Source organism: Triturus cristatus, chromosome 6 (assembly GCF_964204655.1).
Source record: "Triturus cristatus chromosome 6, aTriCri1.1, whole genome shotgun sequence".
Lineage (NCBI taxonomy): Eukaryota > Metazoa > Chordata > Amphibia > Caudata > Salamandridae > Triturus > Triturus cristatus.
The window spans coordinates 18,477,232-18,497,864 of record NC_140589.1 but is presented as its reverse complement, the minus strand read 5'-3'; the positions used below and the strand labels follow the sequence as shown (position 1 = coordinate 18,497,864).

Genomic DNA, 20,633 nt, shown 5'->3' with positions numbered 1-20,633 from the left:
ACAGAACTTGTTTGGACTAGGTACAGACACTCTCTGCCTTCAGAGACAATGATTTGTGTGTATAACCCAAGACCTACTGACCTTCAGAAGACTCCTCAAGACCTGGCTCTACGAGCAGTAGCAGCACCCCCCCCCCCCCACCCCCAGCGCCTTGAGACCCTAACGGGTAAGTAGTGCGCTTTACAAGTGATATGATTGATTGATATAAAAAGGGAGACCTAGACCCCGGAACTTTAGATCACTTCTGGGAATCAAGACGCCCCTTTGCTGGGAAGAAGAACCAGGAAGCTGAAGGGGGAGACTACCCCTGTGCTGTGTGTTTGGGGGTTGGCCTGCAGTGGTTGCTTCATTGCCAAAGAAAGGAGAAGAGGACTGAGTGTGCTTTTCATCAACTTAAAGAAGAATCTCCAAGGGCTTGAACTTGAGCTTGCCTCCTGCCTTAAGTCTCATGGATACAAGACTTCACCAACCAGCTCCCCACTGAATTCCCTTGCTGGGAATTGAAGTGCCTGCTGTTGTGCTGGGCCTTCTGAGAGATTGCGTGTCGCTGGGAGCGCGACTCAACGACAAGAAGCGTGTCGCCGCCGCAGCAGTTGCCGTCGCATCGCCAAGGAAGCGTGCTGCCGCTGTCGCCATCACAACACCGAAGCGCGGCGCATCACCATAGAAGCACGTCGCAGGGCCTGTTGCGGCTCCAAAGATCGAGTGGCCGCACGGCCGTCGGGCGTGCAGGCATCGTCTCAATGTTGTCGCATCGTGAGCAAGACGTCATCTTGTCGCATCGTACTGTAGAGCAGTAAGAAATCAACGCATCACCTCCCCACACAGTAAGGAAGCGAGCATCAACTCCCCTACGCAGCAGTAAGGAACCGACGCATCCACTCCCCTGAGTGTAAGGAACTGAAGCATCACCTTCCCTGCGACTCTTTGTTTGTATTTCGTTACGCATCTAAGGTACTTTGAGAGCAAATTGTTGCATTTGCAACTTGAGAGAACTGACCTATTTTCTACAATTTTAGAGTCTATTTTTGAGTACAGTATTGTGGATTTTTGTCGTTTGGTCTTGTGTTAAGTCTATATAAAAATACTTATTTTTATAATACAACCTCTGTGGTGTCCATCTGTAGTGTTGTCACTGTATTACTGTAGGTGTTCACAAATGCTTTACACGCTGCCTCTGAGATAAGCCTGCCTGCTCGTGCCAAGCTACCAAGGGGGTGAGCAGGAGTTATTTTAGGAGTGTAGCCCGTTTCCCTGACTAGACGCAAGGGTCGCTATTTGGCCAAAGGTACCTACCTCTGCCAACTAGAGACTCCCAAATCTAACAATGGGGAACACCCAAATTAAAGGCCAACGGACCCACAGGGCCCGAAGGCGCACCGGTAGGATGGGAGGCCCTGGCGAACATGCCAAACATCGCATTTAAAAAATGCGTTGGATCCGTTCCAGGGCCCGGAAAAGGAGGATAAGAATCCGTACCTTCCTGAACAGGATATACCTGAGGCCGAACTGGAGGCTGCCGAGCCGGTGGGGATGGCGCCCGCACGGGCGAAGCCAAATGAACAGGAGAAGACTCCCTGGGTGTCGGAGACCTTCTGGGCATCGCAGTACCTTTAGGCGTCGAAGAGCCCCTCGTGAGTGGATCAGAGTCACCTGCGGAGAAGGAGAAGGTGATAAAGACACAAAGTCCTTTCTCCGACGCCGCTGAGCTGGTGAAGGTGACCTTGAATCCTTGCCCTTCGAAGAGCGACGTTGAGAACTATGTCTCTTCTTCGACTTCTTGTGCTTCTTGGATCTTGAAAGGTACGAGGTCGACAACTTTAAGCGTTTACGACCCCTCTTCTCCTTCATTGCTTTAGTCATGAAGAGTTTCGCCTCACGTTCTTTTAAAGCCTTAGGATTCATTTTCCTGCAGCACAAACACCCGTCGACGTTGTGGTCGGAAGACAAACATCAAAGGCAATCATCATAGGGATCAGTCATCGACATATGACCGCCAAATTCCCTGCAGGGCTTGAATCCAGACTTCTTAGAAGTAGCCATTTCTCAAGATACTCGAAGAAACAAAGTAATCACTAATAAAATGGAAAGTCCCAGAAAAAAACGCTTCACGTCGACGGCGTGGAAAAAAGGGAACTGACATCAGCACGCCGACGAGATCTTCTTATGGCTTCGATGACGTCATACGAAGTCGCGAGCGGAGCCGTGCCATTATGACGTCCTTGTCGACAGGGGAGAGATAGGAAAAGAATTTCCGCAGAATGCTGGCGCAAGGGGTATTTAAAAGGTGAGGAATCCACAGGCAGATTTATCCATCAGAACTACACTTTTGGGAAGAGCCATGTTTTAAGCCTTTACCTAAACTGTAAAAGATCTTCCATCTGTCTAAGATTAGATGGAAGTTCATTCCAGAGCTGAGTGGCTGCAGAGCTAAAGGCTCTTCCTCCAAACCTTGTTCTTCTAAACCTAGGCACGTTTACCAAATTAGCTGATGATGAGCGAAGGCTTCTGGTCGGAGCATACCATTCAATGCCACAGTTCACCGTGAATCCCCCAAATCACCATGAATGCCACAGTTCATCATGAATCTCACAGATCTCCATGAATCTCACAGATCTCCATGAATCTCATAGTTCTCCATGAATCTCACAGTTCTCCATGAATCTCACAGTTCTCCATGAAGGCCACAGTTCACAATGAAGGCCACAGTTCTCCATGAATGCCACAGTTCTCCATGAGTGCCACAGATCTACACGAATGCCACAGTTCATCATGAATGCCACAGTTCTCCATGAATGGCACAGTTCATCATGAATCTCATAGTTTGTTTTTTTACCCCTAGTAACGTATCACCCCGCCCGCTCCCCCCACCCATCCCTGCCTGAACCCACGCAGGGACAATCTCTGTGAACGACCCTACTGAATGTAACATGCAAACTTCCTACAAAGCAAAAAAGGAACATTTTAATGTACATTACCACACAATTAGAAGATAAGTGTGTTTCAACAGTAGGGATGATGCAACGCCACGCCGTAAGTCCAAATTTGTAGAATCTATAACATTTTCAAAAAGAACATTTGCCCTACCAGCCATGACACATGGAGCAGCTGAAAAAAAAGAGAAAAATTTGTAAACATTGTGAACCAGAGGCATAGAATGAGCTCATTCCGTTGAGAAAAGTTCACCACTTGCCACTGATCCACTGTGGCCACCGATCCACTGTGTGAAGGAGAGTCTCTGCTTTGGTCCCTGGTCTTACCACTGGTGCCTGCCTTAAAGTCCTGACAAAAGCCTTGAACAGCTGCAGGGGTCCCGTAACATCTAGACCTGCCATCCACATCAGCCCGGAGTCGAGCTGGGTATATCATGCCATATCTCAGGCCCAGGTTAGGCAGCGTGGCCTTCACTCCCATATATTTCCTCTTGGACCACTGCTGTGAAATCCGGGTACAGCGCTGTGTTGGAACCCTGCCATGCAGTCACCCCATTTTCCCAGGCTAATCGGAGTGCCATATCCCGATCTCGGTAGTGCAGCAAGTGGGCAGTTATGGGCCTGGGGGGGCATCCTGGATTGGGCCTGGGACCAAGAGAACGATGGGCCCATTCAACTAAAAAGGTAGGAGTAAAAGAGTCTTTACCAAAAAGGTCAATGAGCAGTTTCTTCACAAATGTGTCCATATGCCCCACATTGGTAGACTCAGGAACCCCTAAATTGCGGATGCTGTCGCGTAGAGTGCGCACTTACAAGTCCTCGTTCTTCAAGGCCACTGTATTTAGAATTTTCTCCATCCGGTCTATTCTTTTCGCAGACTGTGCTGCTCCATCCTCCAAATCAGACACTCTACCCTCAACATTATCCAATCCCCTTTCGTGTGTGTCCACTTGGCCCCCATTGTGTCTAGCCGCTTTTCCAATGAACAAAAGCGCCTGTCTAGGGCCCTGATTCTCGCCCTGAGTTCCAGCATTATTGCATCCGAGCCCGGGGCAGTTGCAGTCGAAGTAGCACTCTCAGTACCCCCCTCCGCCATGATCAGCACGGACTCTCCTGGAACGGTGTTAGAGTGGCCAAACTGAAGTAGACGCTGCTTCGGGTCTCATGACCTATATCAGATTTTGCCACTGACCTCGCATCCATGTACATCAAGGAAAGGGTTATGAGCCAGTACTCTAATCATGCGCGCGGGAATGGCGGGAGTGCAACGAGATGGCGCTCACCAGGAGAAGCAGGCATATCAAACAGTGCGTCACGCAGGTCGATCTATGATCCGAGTCTATGAAGACCGCCAGCCACTTCAGACCGTCAACATGGCCACAGGCATAGGGGGCCGCACTTCGGACACCTCAGGAAACAACATTCCTTGCGCCTATTACATGTCACAGGCACCGGGGGCTCAATCCATGGCTCAAGACCCACGCTTTCAGCACTGCAGCGCAGAATCAAATTGTGACACCTCTCTGCCTATGGCCACACCGAGCCGTGTCACCCGTGAGGCCGAGTCCCATTGCCCGGGGGAGGAGGGGCCCTGCCGCCCGCAAGATGCTGCCAACAAAATGCACCCCCTCAGCGAACCTTCTGCCATTAGCGCCACGGGGGCAAGCCCACTTACTTGTAACTGGCAACGCGGGGGCCCACGGCAAGTCCTCCGGCGTCCCGTGGCACCCCGCGATCACAGGGGAATCGCCAGACGCTAAGCCCAAAGCACTCTGGGAGCTCCAAGGTCCCTGCTGGAGCGCACGCGGAGAGCAGCTGAAATTTAGCCCACGCCTCAAGTCCGATGCGAATAGGATGCACAGGCCGCTGCAGCGATAGGTCTCCGTGGCTCACGGGACGCCGCTTTAGCACCACGGCATGAAGGATCAGGCCGCTGCAAACTCCAGACTTCTGTTTTCTGCGGCTAGACCATCCGGGTATGCGCAGATTGGGCCAGGATATCGGGCGATACGGTGGAGCTTTAGAGCTGCATGACCATCATGGTCCGTAGCCTGGCCAGACCCTGAATCTCAGTTCTCCATGAATGCTATAAATCATCATGAAAACCACAGCTCATCATGAATCCCACAGTTTTCCATTAATGCCAAAAATAACCCTGAATGCCACAGTTCATCACGAATCCCACAGTTCTCCATGAATCCCAGTAGGTCTCAGTGAATGCTACAGTTCTCCATGTATGCCACAGTTAATCATGAATCCCACAGTTCTCCATGAATCCCACAGGTCTCAGTGAATGCCACAGTTCTCCATGAATGCCACAGTTCTCCATGAATGCCACAGTTCTCTATGAATGCCACAGTTCATCATGAATCCCACAGTTCTCCATGAATCCCACAGGTCTCACTGAATGCTACAGTTCTCCATGAATGCCACCGTTCATCATGAATCCCACAGTTCTCCGAGAATCCCACAGGTCTCAGTGAATGCTACAGTTCTCCATGAATGCCACAGTTCATCATGAATCCCACAGTTCTCCATGAATCCCACAGGTCTCAGTGAATGCTACAGTTCTCCATGAATGCCACAGTTCATCATGAATCCCACAGCTCTCCATGAATCCCACAGCTCTCAGTGAATGCTACAGTTCTCCATGAATGCCACAGTTCATCATGAATCCCACAGTTCTCCATGAATCCCACAGGTCTCAGTGAATGCCACAGTTCATCATGAATCCCACAGTTCGCTATGAATCCCACAGGTCTCAGTAAATGCTACAGTTCTCCATGAATGCCACCGTTCTGCATGAATCCCACAGGTCTCAGTGAATGCTACAGTTCCCCATGAATGCCACAGTTCATCATGAATCCCACAGTTCTCCATGAATGACACAGGTCTCAGTGAATGCTACAGTTCTCCATGAATGCCACAGTTCTCCATGAATCCCACAGTTCTCCATGAATCCCACAGGTCTCAGTGAATGCTACAGTTCTAAATGAATATCACAGTTCTCCATGAATACCAACGGTCTCAGTGAATGCTACAGTTCTCCATGAATGCCACAGTTCATCATGAATCCCACAGTTCTCCATGAATCCAACAGGTCTCAGTGAATGCTACAGTTCTCCATGAATCCCACAGTTCTCCATGAATACCACAGGTCTCAGTGAATGCTACAGTTCTCCATGAATGCCACAGTTCATCATGAATCCCACAGTTCTCCATGAATCCCACAGGTCTCAGTGAATGCTACAGTTCTCCATGAATGCCACAGTTCATCATGAATCCCACAGGTCTCAGTGAATGCTACAGTTCTCCATCAATGCCACAGTTCATCATGAATCCCACAGGTCTCAGTGATTGCTACAGTTCTCCATGAATGCCACAGTTCTCCATGAATCCCACAGTTCTCCATGAATCCCACAGGTCTCAGTGAATGCTACAGTTCTCCATGAATCCCACAGTTCTCTATGAATGATACAGTTCTCCATGAATGCCACAGTTCTCCATGAATGCCACAGTTCATCATGAATCCCACAGATCTCCATGAATCCCACAGCTCTCAGTGAATGCTACAGTTCTCCATGAATGCCACAGTGCATCATGAATCCCACAGTTCTCCATGAATCCCACAGGTCTCAGTGAATGCTACAGTTCTCCATGAATGCCACAGTCCATCATGAATCCCACAGTTCTCCATGAATCCCACAGGTCTCAGTGAATGCTACAGTTCTCCAAGAATGCCACAGTTCATAATGAATGCCACAGTTCTCCATGAATCCCACAGTTCTCTATCCATGCAACAGTTCTCCATGAATGCCACAGTTCATCACTAATCCCACAGTTCTCCATGAATCCCACAGGTCTCAGTGAATGCTACAGTTCTCCATGAGTCCCACAGGTCTCAGTGAATGCTACAGCTCTCCATGAATCCCACAGTTCTCTATGAATGCTACAGTTCTCCATGAATGCCACAGTTCTCCATGAATGCCACAGTTCTCCATGAATGCCACAGTTCATCATGAATCCCACAATTCTCCATGAATCCCACAGGTCTCCGTGAATGCTACAGTTCTCCATGAATGCCACAGTTCATCATGAATCCCACAGTTCTCCATGAATCACACAGGTCTCAGTGAATCCTACAGTTCTCCATGAATGCCACAGTTCATCATGAATCCCACAGTTCTCCATGAATCCAACAGGTCTCAGTGAATGCTACAGTTCTCCATGAATCCCACAGTTCTCCATGAATACCACAGGTCTCAGTGAATGCTACAGTTCTCCATGAATGCCACAGTTCATCATGAATCCCACAGTTCTCCATGAATCCCACAGGTCTCAGTGAATGCTACAGTTCTCCATGAATGCCACAGTTCATCATGAATCCCACAGGTCTCAGTGAATGCTACAGTTCTCCATCAATGCCACAGTTCATCATGAATCCCACAGGTCTCAGTGATTGCTACAGTTCTCCATGAATGCCACAGTTCTCCATGAATCCCACAGTTCTCCATGAATCCCACAGTTCTCCATGAATCCCACAGGTCTCAGTGAATGCTACAGTTCTCCATGAATCCCACAGTTCTCTATGAATGCTACAGTTCTCCATGAATGCCACAGTTCTCCGTGAATGCCACAGTTCATAATGAATGCCACAGATCTCCATGAATCCCACAGCTCTCAGTGAATGCTACAGTTCTCCATGAATGCCACAGTGCATCATGAATCCCACAGTTCTCCATGAATCCCACAGGTCTCAGTGAATGCTACAGTTCTCCATGAGTCCCACAGGTCTCAGTGAATGCTACAGCTCTCCATGAATCCCACAGTTCTCTATGAATGCTACAGTTCTCCATGAATGCCACAGTTCTCTATGAATGCCACAGTTCATCATGAATCCCACAATTCTCCATGAATCCCACAGTTCTCCATGAATGCCACAGTCCATCATGAATCCCACAGTTCTCCATGAATCCCACAGGTCTCAGTGAATGCTACAGTTCTCCAAGAATGCCACAGTTCATAATGAATGCCACAGTTCTCCATGAATCCCACAGTTCTCTATCCATGCTACAGTTCTCCATGAATGCCACAGTTCATCACTAATCCCACAGTTCTCCATGAATCCCACAGGTCTCAGTGAATGCTACAGTTCTCCATGAGTCCCACAGGTCTCAGTGAATGCTACAGCTCTCCATGAATCCCACAGTTCTCTATGAATGCTACAGTTCTCCATGAATGCCACAGTTCTCTATGAATGCCACAGTTCATCATGAATCCCACAATTCTCCATGAATCCCACAGGTCTCCGTGAATGCTACAGTTCTCCATGAATGCCACAGTTCATCATGAATGCCACAGTTCATCATGAATCCCACAGTTCTCCATGAATCCCACAGGTCTCAGTGAATCCTACAGTTCTCCATAAATGCCACAGTTCATCATGAATCACACAGTTCTCCATGAATCCCACAGGTCTCAGTGAATGCTACAGTTCTCCATGAATGCCACAGTTCATCGTGAATCCCATAGTTCTCCATGAATTCCCCAGTTCTCTATGAATGCTACAGTTCTCCATGAATGCCACAGTTCATCATGAATCCCACAGTTCACCATGAGTCCCACAGTTCACCATGAGTCCCACAGTACTCCATGAAACCCACAGGTCACCATGAATCCCACAGTTTACCATTAATGCCAAAAATCACCATGAATGCCAGAGTTCATCATGAATCCCAAAGGTCGTCCTGAATCTCACAGTTCACTTCATCACTAGTGATGCTGATCATTCCATTTTTATGTAGAGTCCACTGACTTTCATATACAGAAATTCTTAACCTTCCTCCATAAAACAATTACTGAGAAAATGCATGTGAAGGATGAGATCTACAGGTTCTCTAAAAAACCTCTGGAATTGACCAGTTGCACGTCCTGTCCGTAGCAGGCTGCAGTACCTCAGGCTGTCACTAGAGGTCCCTGGATTCAGACACATGTCCTGTCTGTAGCAGGCTGCAGTACCTCAGGCTGTCACCAGAGGTCCCTGGATTCAGACACATGTGCTGTCTGTAGCAGTCTGCAGTACCTCAGGCCGTCAGTAGAGTTCCCTGGAGTCAGCCACATGTCCTGCCTGTAGCAGTCTGCAGTACCTCAGGCCGTCACTAGAGGTCTCTGGAGTGAGACACACGTCCTGTCTGTAGCAGGCTGCAGTACCTCAGGCTGTCACTAGAGGTCCCTGGATTCAGACACATGTCCTGTCTGTAGCAGGCTGCAGTACCTCAGGCCAACACTAGAGGTCTCTGGAGTGAGACACATGTCCTGTCTGTAGCAGTCTGCAGTACCTCAGGTTGTCACTAGTGGTCTCTGAAGTGAGACGCACGTCCTGCCTGTAGCAGTCTGCAGTACCTCAGGCCGTCACTAGAGGTCTCTGGGGTCAGACACATGTCCTGTGTGTAGCAGGCTGCAGTACCTCGGGCCGTCACTAGAGGTCTCTGGAGTGAGAGACACGTCCTGTCTGTAGCAGGCTGCAGTACCTCAGGCCATCACTAGAGGTCTCTGGAGTGAGACACACGTCCTGTCTGTAGCAGTCTGCAGTACTTCAGGCCGTCACTAGAGGTCTCTGAAGTGAGACGCACGTCCTGCCTGTAGCAGTCTGCAGTACCTCAGGCCGTCACTAGAGGTCTCTGGAGTGAGACACACGTCCTGTCTGTAGTAGGCTGCAGTACCTTAGGCCGTCGCTAGAGTTCCTTCCAGTCACACACACGTGCTCTCCAGCAGGCTGCAGTACCTCAGGACGTCACTAGAGGTCTCTGGAGTGAGACACACGTCCGCAGTCGGCAGTACCTCAGGCTGTCACTAGAGGTCTCTGGGGTCAGACACATGTCCTGTGTGTAGCAGGCTGCAGTACCTCAGGCCGTCACTAGAGGTCTTTGGAGTGAGACACACGTCCTGTCTGTAGCAGGCTGCAGTACCTCAGGCTGTCACTAGAGGTCCCTGGATTTAGACACATGTCCTGTCTGTAGCAGGCTGCAGTACCTCAGGCCGTCACTAGAGATCCCTGGAGTCAGACACATGTCCTGTCTGTAGCAGGCTGCAGTACCTCAGGCCGTCACTAGAGGTCTCTGGAGTGAGACACACGTCCTGTCTGTAGTAGGCTGCAGTACCTTAGGCCGTCGCTAGAGGTCCTTCCAGTCACACACACGTGCTCTCTAGCAGGCTGCAGTACCTCAGGCCGTCACTAGAGGTCTCTGGAGTGAGACACACGTCCTGTCTGTAGTAGGCTGCAGTACCTTAGGCCATCGCTAGAGGTCCTTCCAGTCACACACACGTGCTCTCCAGCAGGCTGCAGTACCTCAGGCCGTCGCTAGAGGTCTCTGGAGTGAGACACACGTCCTGTCTGTAGCAGTCTGCAGTACCTCAGGCTGTCACTAGGAGTCTCTGGGGGTCAGACACATGTCCTGTGTGTAGCAGGCTGCAGTACCTCAGGCCGTCACTAGAGGTCTCTGGAGTGAGACACACGTCCTGTCTATAGTAGGCTGCAGTACCTTAGGCCATCGCTAGAGGTCCTTCCAGTCACACACACGTGCTCTCCAGCAGGCTGCAGTACCTCAGGCCGTCACTAGAGGTCTCTGGGGTCAGACACATGTCCTGTGTGTAGCAGGCTGCAGTACCTCAGACCGTCACTAGAGGTCTCTTGAGTGAGACACACGTCCTGCCTGTAGCAGGCTGCAGTACCTCAGGCTGTCACTAGAGGTCCCTGGATTCAGACACACGTCCTGTCTGTAGCAGGCTGCAGTACCTCAGGCTGTCACTAGAGATCCCTGGAGTGAGACACATGTCCTGTCTGTAGCAGGCTGCAGTACCTTAGGCCATCGCTAGAGGTCCTTCCAGTCACACACACGTGCTCTCTAGCAGGCTGCAGTACCTCAGGCCCTCGCTAGAGGTCCTTCCAGTCACACACACGTGCTATCCAGCAGGCTGCAGTACCTCAGGCCGTCGCTAGAGGTCTCTGGGGTCAGACACATGTCCTGTGTGTAGCAGGCTGCAGTACCTCAGGCCGTCACTAGAGGTCTCTGGAGTGAGACACACGTCCTGTCTGTAGCAGTCTGCAGTACCTCAGGCTGTCACTAGAGGTCTCTGGGGTCAGACACATGTCCTGTGTGTAGCAGGCTGCAGTACCTCAGGCCGTCACTAGAGGCCCCTGGGGTCAGACACATGTCCTGTCTGTAGCAGGCTGCAGTATCTCAGGCCGTCACTTGAGGTCTCTGGAGTCAGACACACGTCCTGCCTGCAGTAGTCTGCATTACCTCAGGCTGTCACTAGAGGTCTCTGGGGTCAGACACATGTCCTGTCTGTAGCAGGCTACAGTACCTCAGGCTGTTGCTTGAGGTCCTCCAGTCACACACACATGCTCTCCAGCAGGCTGCAGTACCTCAGGCCGTCGCTAGAGGGCCTTCTAGTCAGACACACGTCCTGTCTGTAGTAGGCAGCAGTACCTTAGGCCGTCGATAGAGGTCCTTCCAGTCAGACACTTGTACTTTGTGTAGCAGGCTGCAGTACCTTAGGCCGTCGCTAGAGGTCCTTCCAGTCACACACACATGTTCTCCAGCAGGCTGTAGTACCTCAGGCCGTCGCTAGAGGTCCTTCCAGTCACACACACATGCTCTCTAGTAGGCTGCAGTACCTTAGGCCGTTGCTAGAGGTCCTTCCAGTCACACACACACGTGCTCTCCAGCAGGCTGCAGTACCTTAGGCCGTCGCTAGAGGTCCTTCCAGTCACACACACGTGCTCTCCAGCAGGCGCAGTACCTCAGGTGATGCAAGTAGTTGAGAAGTCTGCCTTCAGGGGCCGAAGGGCTCACCCCCTCGTGGACACACGTGAAGGCTCCGGTAGCTTGGGAGTGGGTCCGGGTGCCAAGAAGCAGGGGGTCTGATGGAGCGGGTAGTACAAAATGTTGTATACCCCCCCTAATTTGCATTACCATACTAATTAGAATAATCTATTAATTATAATGATATTAATGTGTTTGCACGACATTCTAATCAACCTTACTAATGTATGAAATATACATAGGATTTGCATTTTGCATGGCTAAAATAATTCGTAAACTAACATACGTACGCATACTAATACTAGAAAATTAGAATATTGCATGATATATGTTGCTTTTGTGACGATTATCGTATGTTGCACCAGATGACATCATTGGGTGAATATAAACGCTTTAAATGTTGCTATTATGCTAGATAATTACAAACACGTAGGGGAATTAGTGAGGGTTTAACATTTTATTCGTTATTTCTATGTTTTAATTACTTTTTGTGTTTGTTTCGCTTAAGTTGACCGACTGGGTCTACGGCAAGATGGCCGACTGTCTGACTTGACGCACTGGCCACCATTCCACGAGGTTTCGGGTGAAGTGCGCCTGCGCCAACGCAAGTACCAGTGGCCTCGTCCTGACCCCATGCTAGATGTACCCATCAAGGTCCCGATGGGAGGACTGCCAGAACTGTAAACAAAGGACTGTTATTAAACCGGAACCAGCAAGTGTGATGACCTAACCTAATAGACTATGTGAGAACTTCACCGGATGACCCCAAACCAACCAATCAGAAGTGCCTAAAACTGATTTTCGATACATTTTTGTCATTTCTTTATTATAAAAGACGTTAGAATAGAGAGGGTTAAGCTAAGCTGGCGCTGCTACTGAATGGCATATTTCCATGCTGACGAAGACGACGGTGACGCGACAAGACAGCCGTATTCCTGGATCTTTGACAGACTGAATCGCTGCCCAATTTCCTGATGAAATCAAGACTCTTTAATTGATGGGCATTGATTGATGCTTGTATCTTTTTGGTCTCGACCCAATCTTTGGGACTGTAGTGTGCCTCATGACGAACTTGACTGACTTAGAGGACGACTGATAGCCAGATTAGGTAAATATGGTATTCTGTGATTTGCATAATTGATTAAACAAATTTTCATTAATTAGATAAATGATATTATTGATTAACAAACAAATGTGTTGGGTTATTTATTGAAAGAGAATAGAATATGATTTAAATATAGATTAAAGAATATTAAAGATCATCTCACCAACTCAACTATTTAGGTTCATCGCCATTGTGGAAGGAGTATCTTAAGGTTTAGGTTCAAGATGTGTAGGATTAAGGACATTTTGTGTCTGGATATGTAAATAATTTTTCTTTATAGGTTATAAGGTATTCCTTTCATGTCAGCGTTCGGAATATTCATCTATCCCGAAAAGAGCAGATCATTGAGAAGTGAAGTGCGAATGTTGGTGTTATGGGCGCCACCAATGAATGAATTGAATGAATGTGTTAGTGTGATATTTGATCTATGACGAAGGGGGGATTTGAGTTTCCGCCGCTCCAGCAGGTCTTTTCCTGAATGATGTATTTTAAGGCAGTGAGTTGCCTCGTGTGAGGGGTGATCGCCTCCAGAGACGGTCAGTTATGTGAAAGTCACGTCGGGGGTTAGTCAGGCTTTCTTGATCGGGCTGGCATTGCCCACAGGAGTGCCGGCGTCTGCCACTGACGCGCCTTGTGTTTGGGCTTCGAGGCGTGAAGAACTTGCTCTGATCTCATGATCTCACCAAGGCTCTGCTCCTTTCTTTGGGAGAGTTGTCCCATGTTACTACTTGCAGACACTTGAAGATGGAATGTTAGGTGCACCTTTGACTACAGGCTAGACTGGCTGGACTCGTCCTCACCCTTCTTTATTGGCTGAGTGACTCACAGACTATTGGTTTTCCCTTTACCAATAGACCGGTTGATTTGCCGCGCTTTATAAATGACTGATTGATTGATTACACCGTTTCAGACTTTGAGTATCCTGTAAGGTTTCTTGGGCAGTGAGCATGTGGTTTTCTAGATGCATTTTCTTGTACCACAGACACAGATGTGATAAGGCCAGTCTCACTGGAGGACACGGTCAGTGGTACCAAGAGCTCTAGGTAGGCCAGTGAGTAGGGCACCAAGAGCTCTAGGGAGGCCAGTTAGTAGGGCACCAAGAGCTCTAGCTAGGCCAGTGAGTAAGGCACCAAGAGCTCTAGGGAGGCCAGTTAGTAGGGCACCAAGAGCTCTAGCTAGGCCAGTGAGTAGGGCACCAAGAGCTCTAGGGAGGCCAGTGAGTAGGGCACCAAGAGCTCTAGGGAGGCCAGTGAGTAGGGCACCAAGAGCTCTAGGGAGGCCAGTGAGTAGGGCACCAAGAGCTCTAGGGAGGCCAGTGAGTATGGCACCAAGAGCTCTAGCTAGGCCAGTGAGTAGGGCACCAAGAGCTCTAGGTAGGCCAGTGAGTATGGCACCAAGAGCTCTAGCTAGGCCAGTGAGTAGGGCACTGTAGGAGAGTAGGATCTGCACTTATGTTGCCCCCACTTTTTTTCTGATGTATACACTGGTTTCTGGCTATAGTCTGGCTGGGTCCCTGCTAATCAGGGCCCCAGTCTCACTGATCTCTCTAAACAACTTGGTGTGCATATTAGATGCACTAGTGATTGGATACTGTGGTACCTTATGAGCCCCTAGTATATGGTACCTTAGGTACCTAGGGCATTGGTACTTCACAGGCCTACCAGGGGCTGCAGCATGTATTATGCCACCCCTGGGAAGCATTCTCAATCTGACACCACAGGCCTGCTACTGCAGCCTGTGTGAGGTAGTGTTAGCACTCCTCACTGAGGTATAGGTTCCTATATCTCACCATACACACACATATAAACCTATCACCCACCCCTCTTGCAGGCCCTATCAATCCTGAGGGCAGGGTGCTTGGTTTACTATGTGAGGGGGTGCTTCTGCAGGAGAAGGACCCCTCTGCAGCTGGCAGAGTCTATTCTCTGCTGCTGTTTGTGGATGCGGTTAAACCATAAACTCTTAAGTGCATTATAACCTCGCGGTAAATGCTAACTTTGGAATGACTGCATCAAAACATGTCGTGTTTGGTGTCAAACAACTTGGAATCATACCCCCACACCGGTAACTGGTGTGGGAGTATGATCCCACCCTTCTAGAGGGGATGACATGTACCCACTGTACTGAACGGTAGAATTCTCCTAGAGCCCTGGCATCACAAAATGGATGCCACCAGCACAGACACTGGGCTGCCCTCCTGCTGCTGACCGAAACTCGCAGTGGAGGAAGCCCAAAAAAAGGCATCCTGTCACAGGGAGGTGTCACCACCTCCCAGACAGGATTTAGTGTATTGGAGCTGGGTGGGTGCACTCTTAGAGTGCTTTGAAGTCCTGCACTGGCGGACCAGTAGGCTCCTCTGTGCATATGCCAGCTCAAACCGGCTCAGGGGCTACCTGCCCCTGCTCTGGCGCGAAACTGGACAAAGGGAAGTGGGTGTAACCACCCACTACCCTGACCCTCCTAGAGGAGTGGTCATAGAGCTAGTCCCTCCCCTATCTTCACTATAAGATAGCAAGCATTGCCAATGCAATTCAGATTACCCTAGACGACGCTCTACAAAGAAGAATCCTGGCCCTTCGATGTTCCACTATCTCTGGAAGACTGAAGAATCTCCCTTGGAGTCAAGGAGTGACTCCCCTGCTTGGCAGGCATCTGTAACTTCAATCGACGGTTGCAAACTTCACCGCTCCCGCCGGAGTCCGAAGTCCCTGCATCCCCTGAAGCGGATTTCCTGACCTCTCGCGAAGCTGTGGCATCTGGACCCCACAAGTGACGAGGAACGGCAATACCTGGGAACCGTGCACTGATTTCGAGTGCAAACCCTAAACAATGTTCTACGAACTTGTGCTTTGGACCATTTGTGGCCCAAGTCCCTAGCAGGTTTCGTTCCAAAAATCAGCGGCCTACCCTGTCCCGAGTGACCGTGGGCTCCTGTGCAACTTTTCCTGTGAAGGCGTCTTCGCGGTTACTTGCCCGTTGGCTAGTGACTCCCCCGAAGACTTTCCAACCGACTTCAAGGGCTCTCCTGGTTGCTCCGGGCCTGCCCTCACTTACCCTCTCTGGGTAAGTCCATCAGACCTTGCTGGTCTGCATCACCGACTATCTTCAGTCCACACGAGACTTGCAGTTGCCAAGGCTTGTTGGCTCCAATCCGGTTGCCGATACCGTCATCAGCTGCAGACGTCGTGGGACACTCCGAATCCAGCTGCTGGTCATCGTCGATCCCTCCTGGACCTCGTGAGAGAAAATAAAAAACACTATCGACGACCTGAAGCGACGCGACATCTGTGGTCATCCATCTTGCTGGCCACCGGTCACTGGCAAGTGACTTTGAACACTGTCCCTTCAATTTTCAGGTCCTCTTCATCTTCAATCCACCTTCGGATTCCAGCGGACACCTCTTCAGTCGTCTCAAGCAGCAAGTCTTCATTGGTCTCCATTGAAAACAGCATCGCGACCCGACACCAAAAGACACCTATGCACCCGGCTTCCCTGGGTGAGGTAACTCGTGCACTCCGGTGCCCAAGTGTGTGTTGGCCCTCGAAATACTTACCCTGTAAGTGGCTTGCTTGTTGACTTCTTCGAAGTGCCCTAAAACTTTGAAATACAAACCGCGACTTGATCCATTGTAACCTATAGGAAACCCGCGGCTGTGTTTAGACACTGCACGAGTCTCCCGTGGGCTTGTTACTTACCTGCTAACACTGCAGTAGTGAAGCCCCAGCGATTCCCAAGGCCCTAGGCTTTGTCATTTTGCAAGTCGACTTTGTTAAACCATTTTTTTAGTATATGGTCTGGTACGCCCTTAGGGCTCCAGTCATATTTGTGCTTAATTTATTGAGAACTGTTGACATTTGAATGTTTACCTGGCTTCTAATCTCATAAAGAGATTATTAGAGTGTGTCTAGAAATAAATACATATATATTTGATATATATACCTGTGTGCTGTCCTTTTCATTTGGTAATTGAAGAGATTATAAGGTAAAACAAGCTGCTTTACATTCCTCAGAGACTTAGTCTGAAGGCTGCTCTCCACAGCTACCACTAGGATAGCTTTCTTTAAAAGTTTGTCTTAAACCCATCTACCATAAGAGTCGAATTGGACTGGTGCAAGGTGGCCACTATAACTAGTGACCAGCCTATGCCAGGCCAACTTCTCACAGGCACCAAGAGCTCTAGGTTGGCCAGTGAGTAGAGCACCAAGAGCTCTAGGTAGGCCAGTGAGTAGGGCGGGGCTGCAGCCAGAACAGGAAGGGATTACAGTTACAAAGTAGTTTATGTAGGTCTTCCGCTGGCGGATTTGATGTTTAATGATAGCTCGGAGGTTCAGGTCCTTCTCTAGCCTGAACCCGGGGGAACGAGATGGACGTTTGGCTCTTGTGACAGAAAAGAAGGTGAAGTGCCATTGTCGAAACCACGGACGATTAGTAAAGATACTCAAGACATGCGCTGTGCGACATCTGAGGACTTCAGTGGTAGAGCACACCCTCCACACTGGACACAGCTCTTGTGCCAGCGCTGCGTTTGTGCAACCCCATTACCCACAATGCAAATACATAACCACGCCATCATCTCATGTTAATAACTTTCACATGTGCATTGTATGTTGCTCTTCACTCTACACCCTCCTGCCAGTGCTTATCCTCTTCCCACACCAGCGACCTACCAGAGAAGAGTCAAGTGTGTGAAGTAAGAGGAAGCAAGAGCGGTGCTGCTGGACTCACCAGAGGACTTGCTCTTGGGCCTGGATGGGACACTGGTGCACTCATTGACAATGGGCTGACTGGACAGGGCGTGCACGCTGACCTCAGCCACGCGGACCTTCATGTCCTTCACACTGCTGTGGAGCCCCAGCACCTGCTCTCCTTCTGTTGGGTGCTGCATTACCTGCACAAGAAGAAAAACCAAACAAAGAGGTCAACCTGTGTCCTCCTACCCAGTCCACAATCATGAGTGGTAGCTCTATCGACACACAGGATAACACAGTTCTGCCACAGTACGACACGCATGAGTGGTGGTCTAACGATAGGATACAAGTTACAACAATGGGCCTTGCTAGCCTACTCCCATGCGACACGCATGACTCGTGGCCTGACTGTAGGAGATGACCAAGGACCTTTCTAGCCTGCTCTCATACGACATATGACTGGTGGCCCAACTGTAGGAGATACCCAAGGGCTATGCCGACCTGCTCTCATAAGACATGCATGCGTCGTGGCCCGACTGTAGGAGGCAACCAACGGGGCTGCTAGCCTACTCCTATAGGACACGCATGGCTCGTGGCCCGACTGCAGAAGACAACCAAGTGGGCCGCAAGCCTACTCCGTACGACATACATGACTCGTGGCCCGACTGCAGGAGACAACCAAGGGGGTGGTTAGCGTACTCCCATATGACATACTTGACTCGTGGCCTGACTGCAGGAGACAACCAAGGGGGTTTGTAGCATACTCTCATACGACATGCATGACTCGTGGCCCGACTGTTAGAGAAAACCAAGGGGACTGCTAGCCTACTACCATATGACCTACATAACTCATGACCTGACTGCAGGAGACAACTAAGGGGGCGGGCTAGCCTACTCCATAAGACATACATGAGTTGTGGCCCGACTGTAAGACACAACCAAGGGGGCTGCTAGCCCACTCCTATATGACATACATGACTCGTGGCCCGACTTCAGGACCCAACTAAGGGGGCAGCTAGCGTACTCCCATACGACATACATGACTCGTGGCCTGACTGAAGGAGACAACCAAGGGGGTTGCTAGCATACTCCCATTTGACATGCATGACTCGTGGCCCAATTGTAAGAGACAACCAAGGGGACTGCTAGCCTACTACCATATGACATACATAACTCATGGCCCAACTGCCGGAGACAACCAAGGGGGCTGCTAGCGTACTCCCATACGACATACATGAATGGAGGCCCCATCACAGGAAAGGCCAACCAATGGCACAGCCAGACAACTACCATATAACACGTAAGAGCAGTGGCCCTAAAGGAGCAGCAGGCATGAAAGGACAGATCTACTCACTGATAGTGTATTCGTAGTACACTCATTTATTAGGGCTCCAGGGTGGTTGTAATAAGAAATCTAGGTGAACAAATGCTGGAAGCACAGTCCTGACTTTAGGTGGGCTGTAAATTCAAAAAGTGATGACAGTAGATGAGTGAAGCCAGGATGTGCCGAAGGAAGGTCTGACCACCTAAGTTGCCTTATAGAAGAGCATAGCCAGCTATGGTAAAGCTGAAGCGGACAAGAGCACGTTCTAGGCCCAGATGAAAAGACGAGTTGAGTGAAATTGCTGTATGGAAATATGTTCTCCACAGTCATGAGCTCTTGCAGAACCTAGACCTACCGAGATGGGGCTCGGGGTCCCGGCTGGGCCCTGGCAGCTACCCTGCTCCATACACCCAGTGAAAGCTATAGTGGCAGGATAGCCAGTCTTCCTCCTTTGAGTCAGGTACAGATGAACATTACTGTACTGACCTCCATCCCCCACAATCCTTTTCCATCGAAAAGACACCTCGATGTGGTCCAGAGTAGGATGGCGCGCCCTGAAAGTCCTCTGCTGTGGGATAGCCCTCCCAGTGCACTGTGGTCAATGTGGTCCAGAGCAGGGTGGTGCATGCTGAAAGTCGCCCGCTGTGGGGATAGCCCTCGCAGTGCACTGTGGTCAATATGGTCCAGAGCATGATGGCGCGCCCTGAAAGTCCTCCGCTGTGGGATAGCCCTCCCAGTGCACTGTGGTCACTGTGGTCCAGAGCAGGATGGCATGTGCTAAAAGTCCTCCGCTATGGGGATATCCCTTCCAGTGCACTGTGGTCAATGTGGTCCAGAGCAGGGTGGCGCGTGCTCAAAAAACCCCGCTGTGGGGCTATCCCCCCCCCCAGTGCACTGTGGTCAATGTGGTCCAGAGCAGGATGGGGTGCACTGAAAGTCCTTCGCTGTGGGGTTATCCCCCGCAGTGCACTGTGGTCAATGTGGTCCAGAGCAGGATGGCACGCACTGAAAGTCCCCGCTGTGGGGTTATCCCTCCAGTGCACTGTGGTCGATGTGGTCCAGAGCAGGATGGGGCGCACTGAAAGTTCTTCGCTGTGGGGTTATCCCCCGCAGTGCACTGTGGTCAATGTGGTCCAGAGCAGGATGGCACGCGCTGAAAGTCCCCGCTGTGGGGTTATCCCGCCCAGTGCACTGTGGTCGATGTGGTCCAGAGCAGGATGGCACACACTGAAAGTCCCCGCTGTTGGGTTATCCCGCCCAGTGCACTGTGGTCGATGTGGTCCAGAGCAGGATGACGCATGCTAAAAGCCCTCCGCTGTGGGGTTATCCCGCCCAGAGCACTGTGATCGATGTGGTCCAGAGCAGGATGGCGTGCCCTGAAAGTTCCCCGCTGTGGGTTTATCCCACCCAGTGCACTGTGGTCCAGAGCAGGATGGCGTGCGCTGAAAGTCCCCAGCTGTGGGGTTAGCCCTCTCAGTGCACTGTGGTCAATGTGGTCCAGAGCAGGATGGCACGTGCCAAAAGTCCCCCGCAGTGTGGATAGCCCGCCCAGTGCACTGTGGTCCAGAGCAGGATGCGCGCTGAAAGACCTCCGCAGTGGGGATAGCCTGCCCAGTGCACTGTGGTCGATGTGGTCCAGAGCAGGATGGCGCGTGCTGAAAGTCCCCCGCTGTGGGGTTATCCCTCCACTGCACTGTGGTCAATGTGGTCAGAGCAGGATGGCGCGCGCTCAAAGTCCCCAGCTGTGGGGATAGC

General features: G+C 50.4%; 1 protein-coding gene across 3 annotated transcripts in view; it reads right to left on the bottom strand.

Moving 5' to 3' along the window:
- LOC146813651 (phosphofurin acidic cluster sorting protein 2-like) overlaps positions 1-20,633 on the bottom strand; it is a 1,059,532-nt gene that overhangs the window by 489,546 nt on the left and 549,353 nt on the right. For all 3 annotated transcript variants that reach the window (XM_085610139.1, XM_085610140.1, XM_085610141.1), the window contains exon 5: positions 17,592-17,754. In XM_085610139.1, coding sequence (XP_085466265.1) covers positions 17,592-17,754 — 163 coding nt within the window. The remainder of the gene's footprint in view (positions 1-17,591; positions 17,755-20,633) is intronic.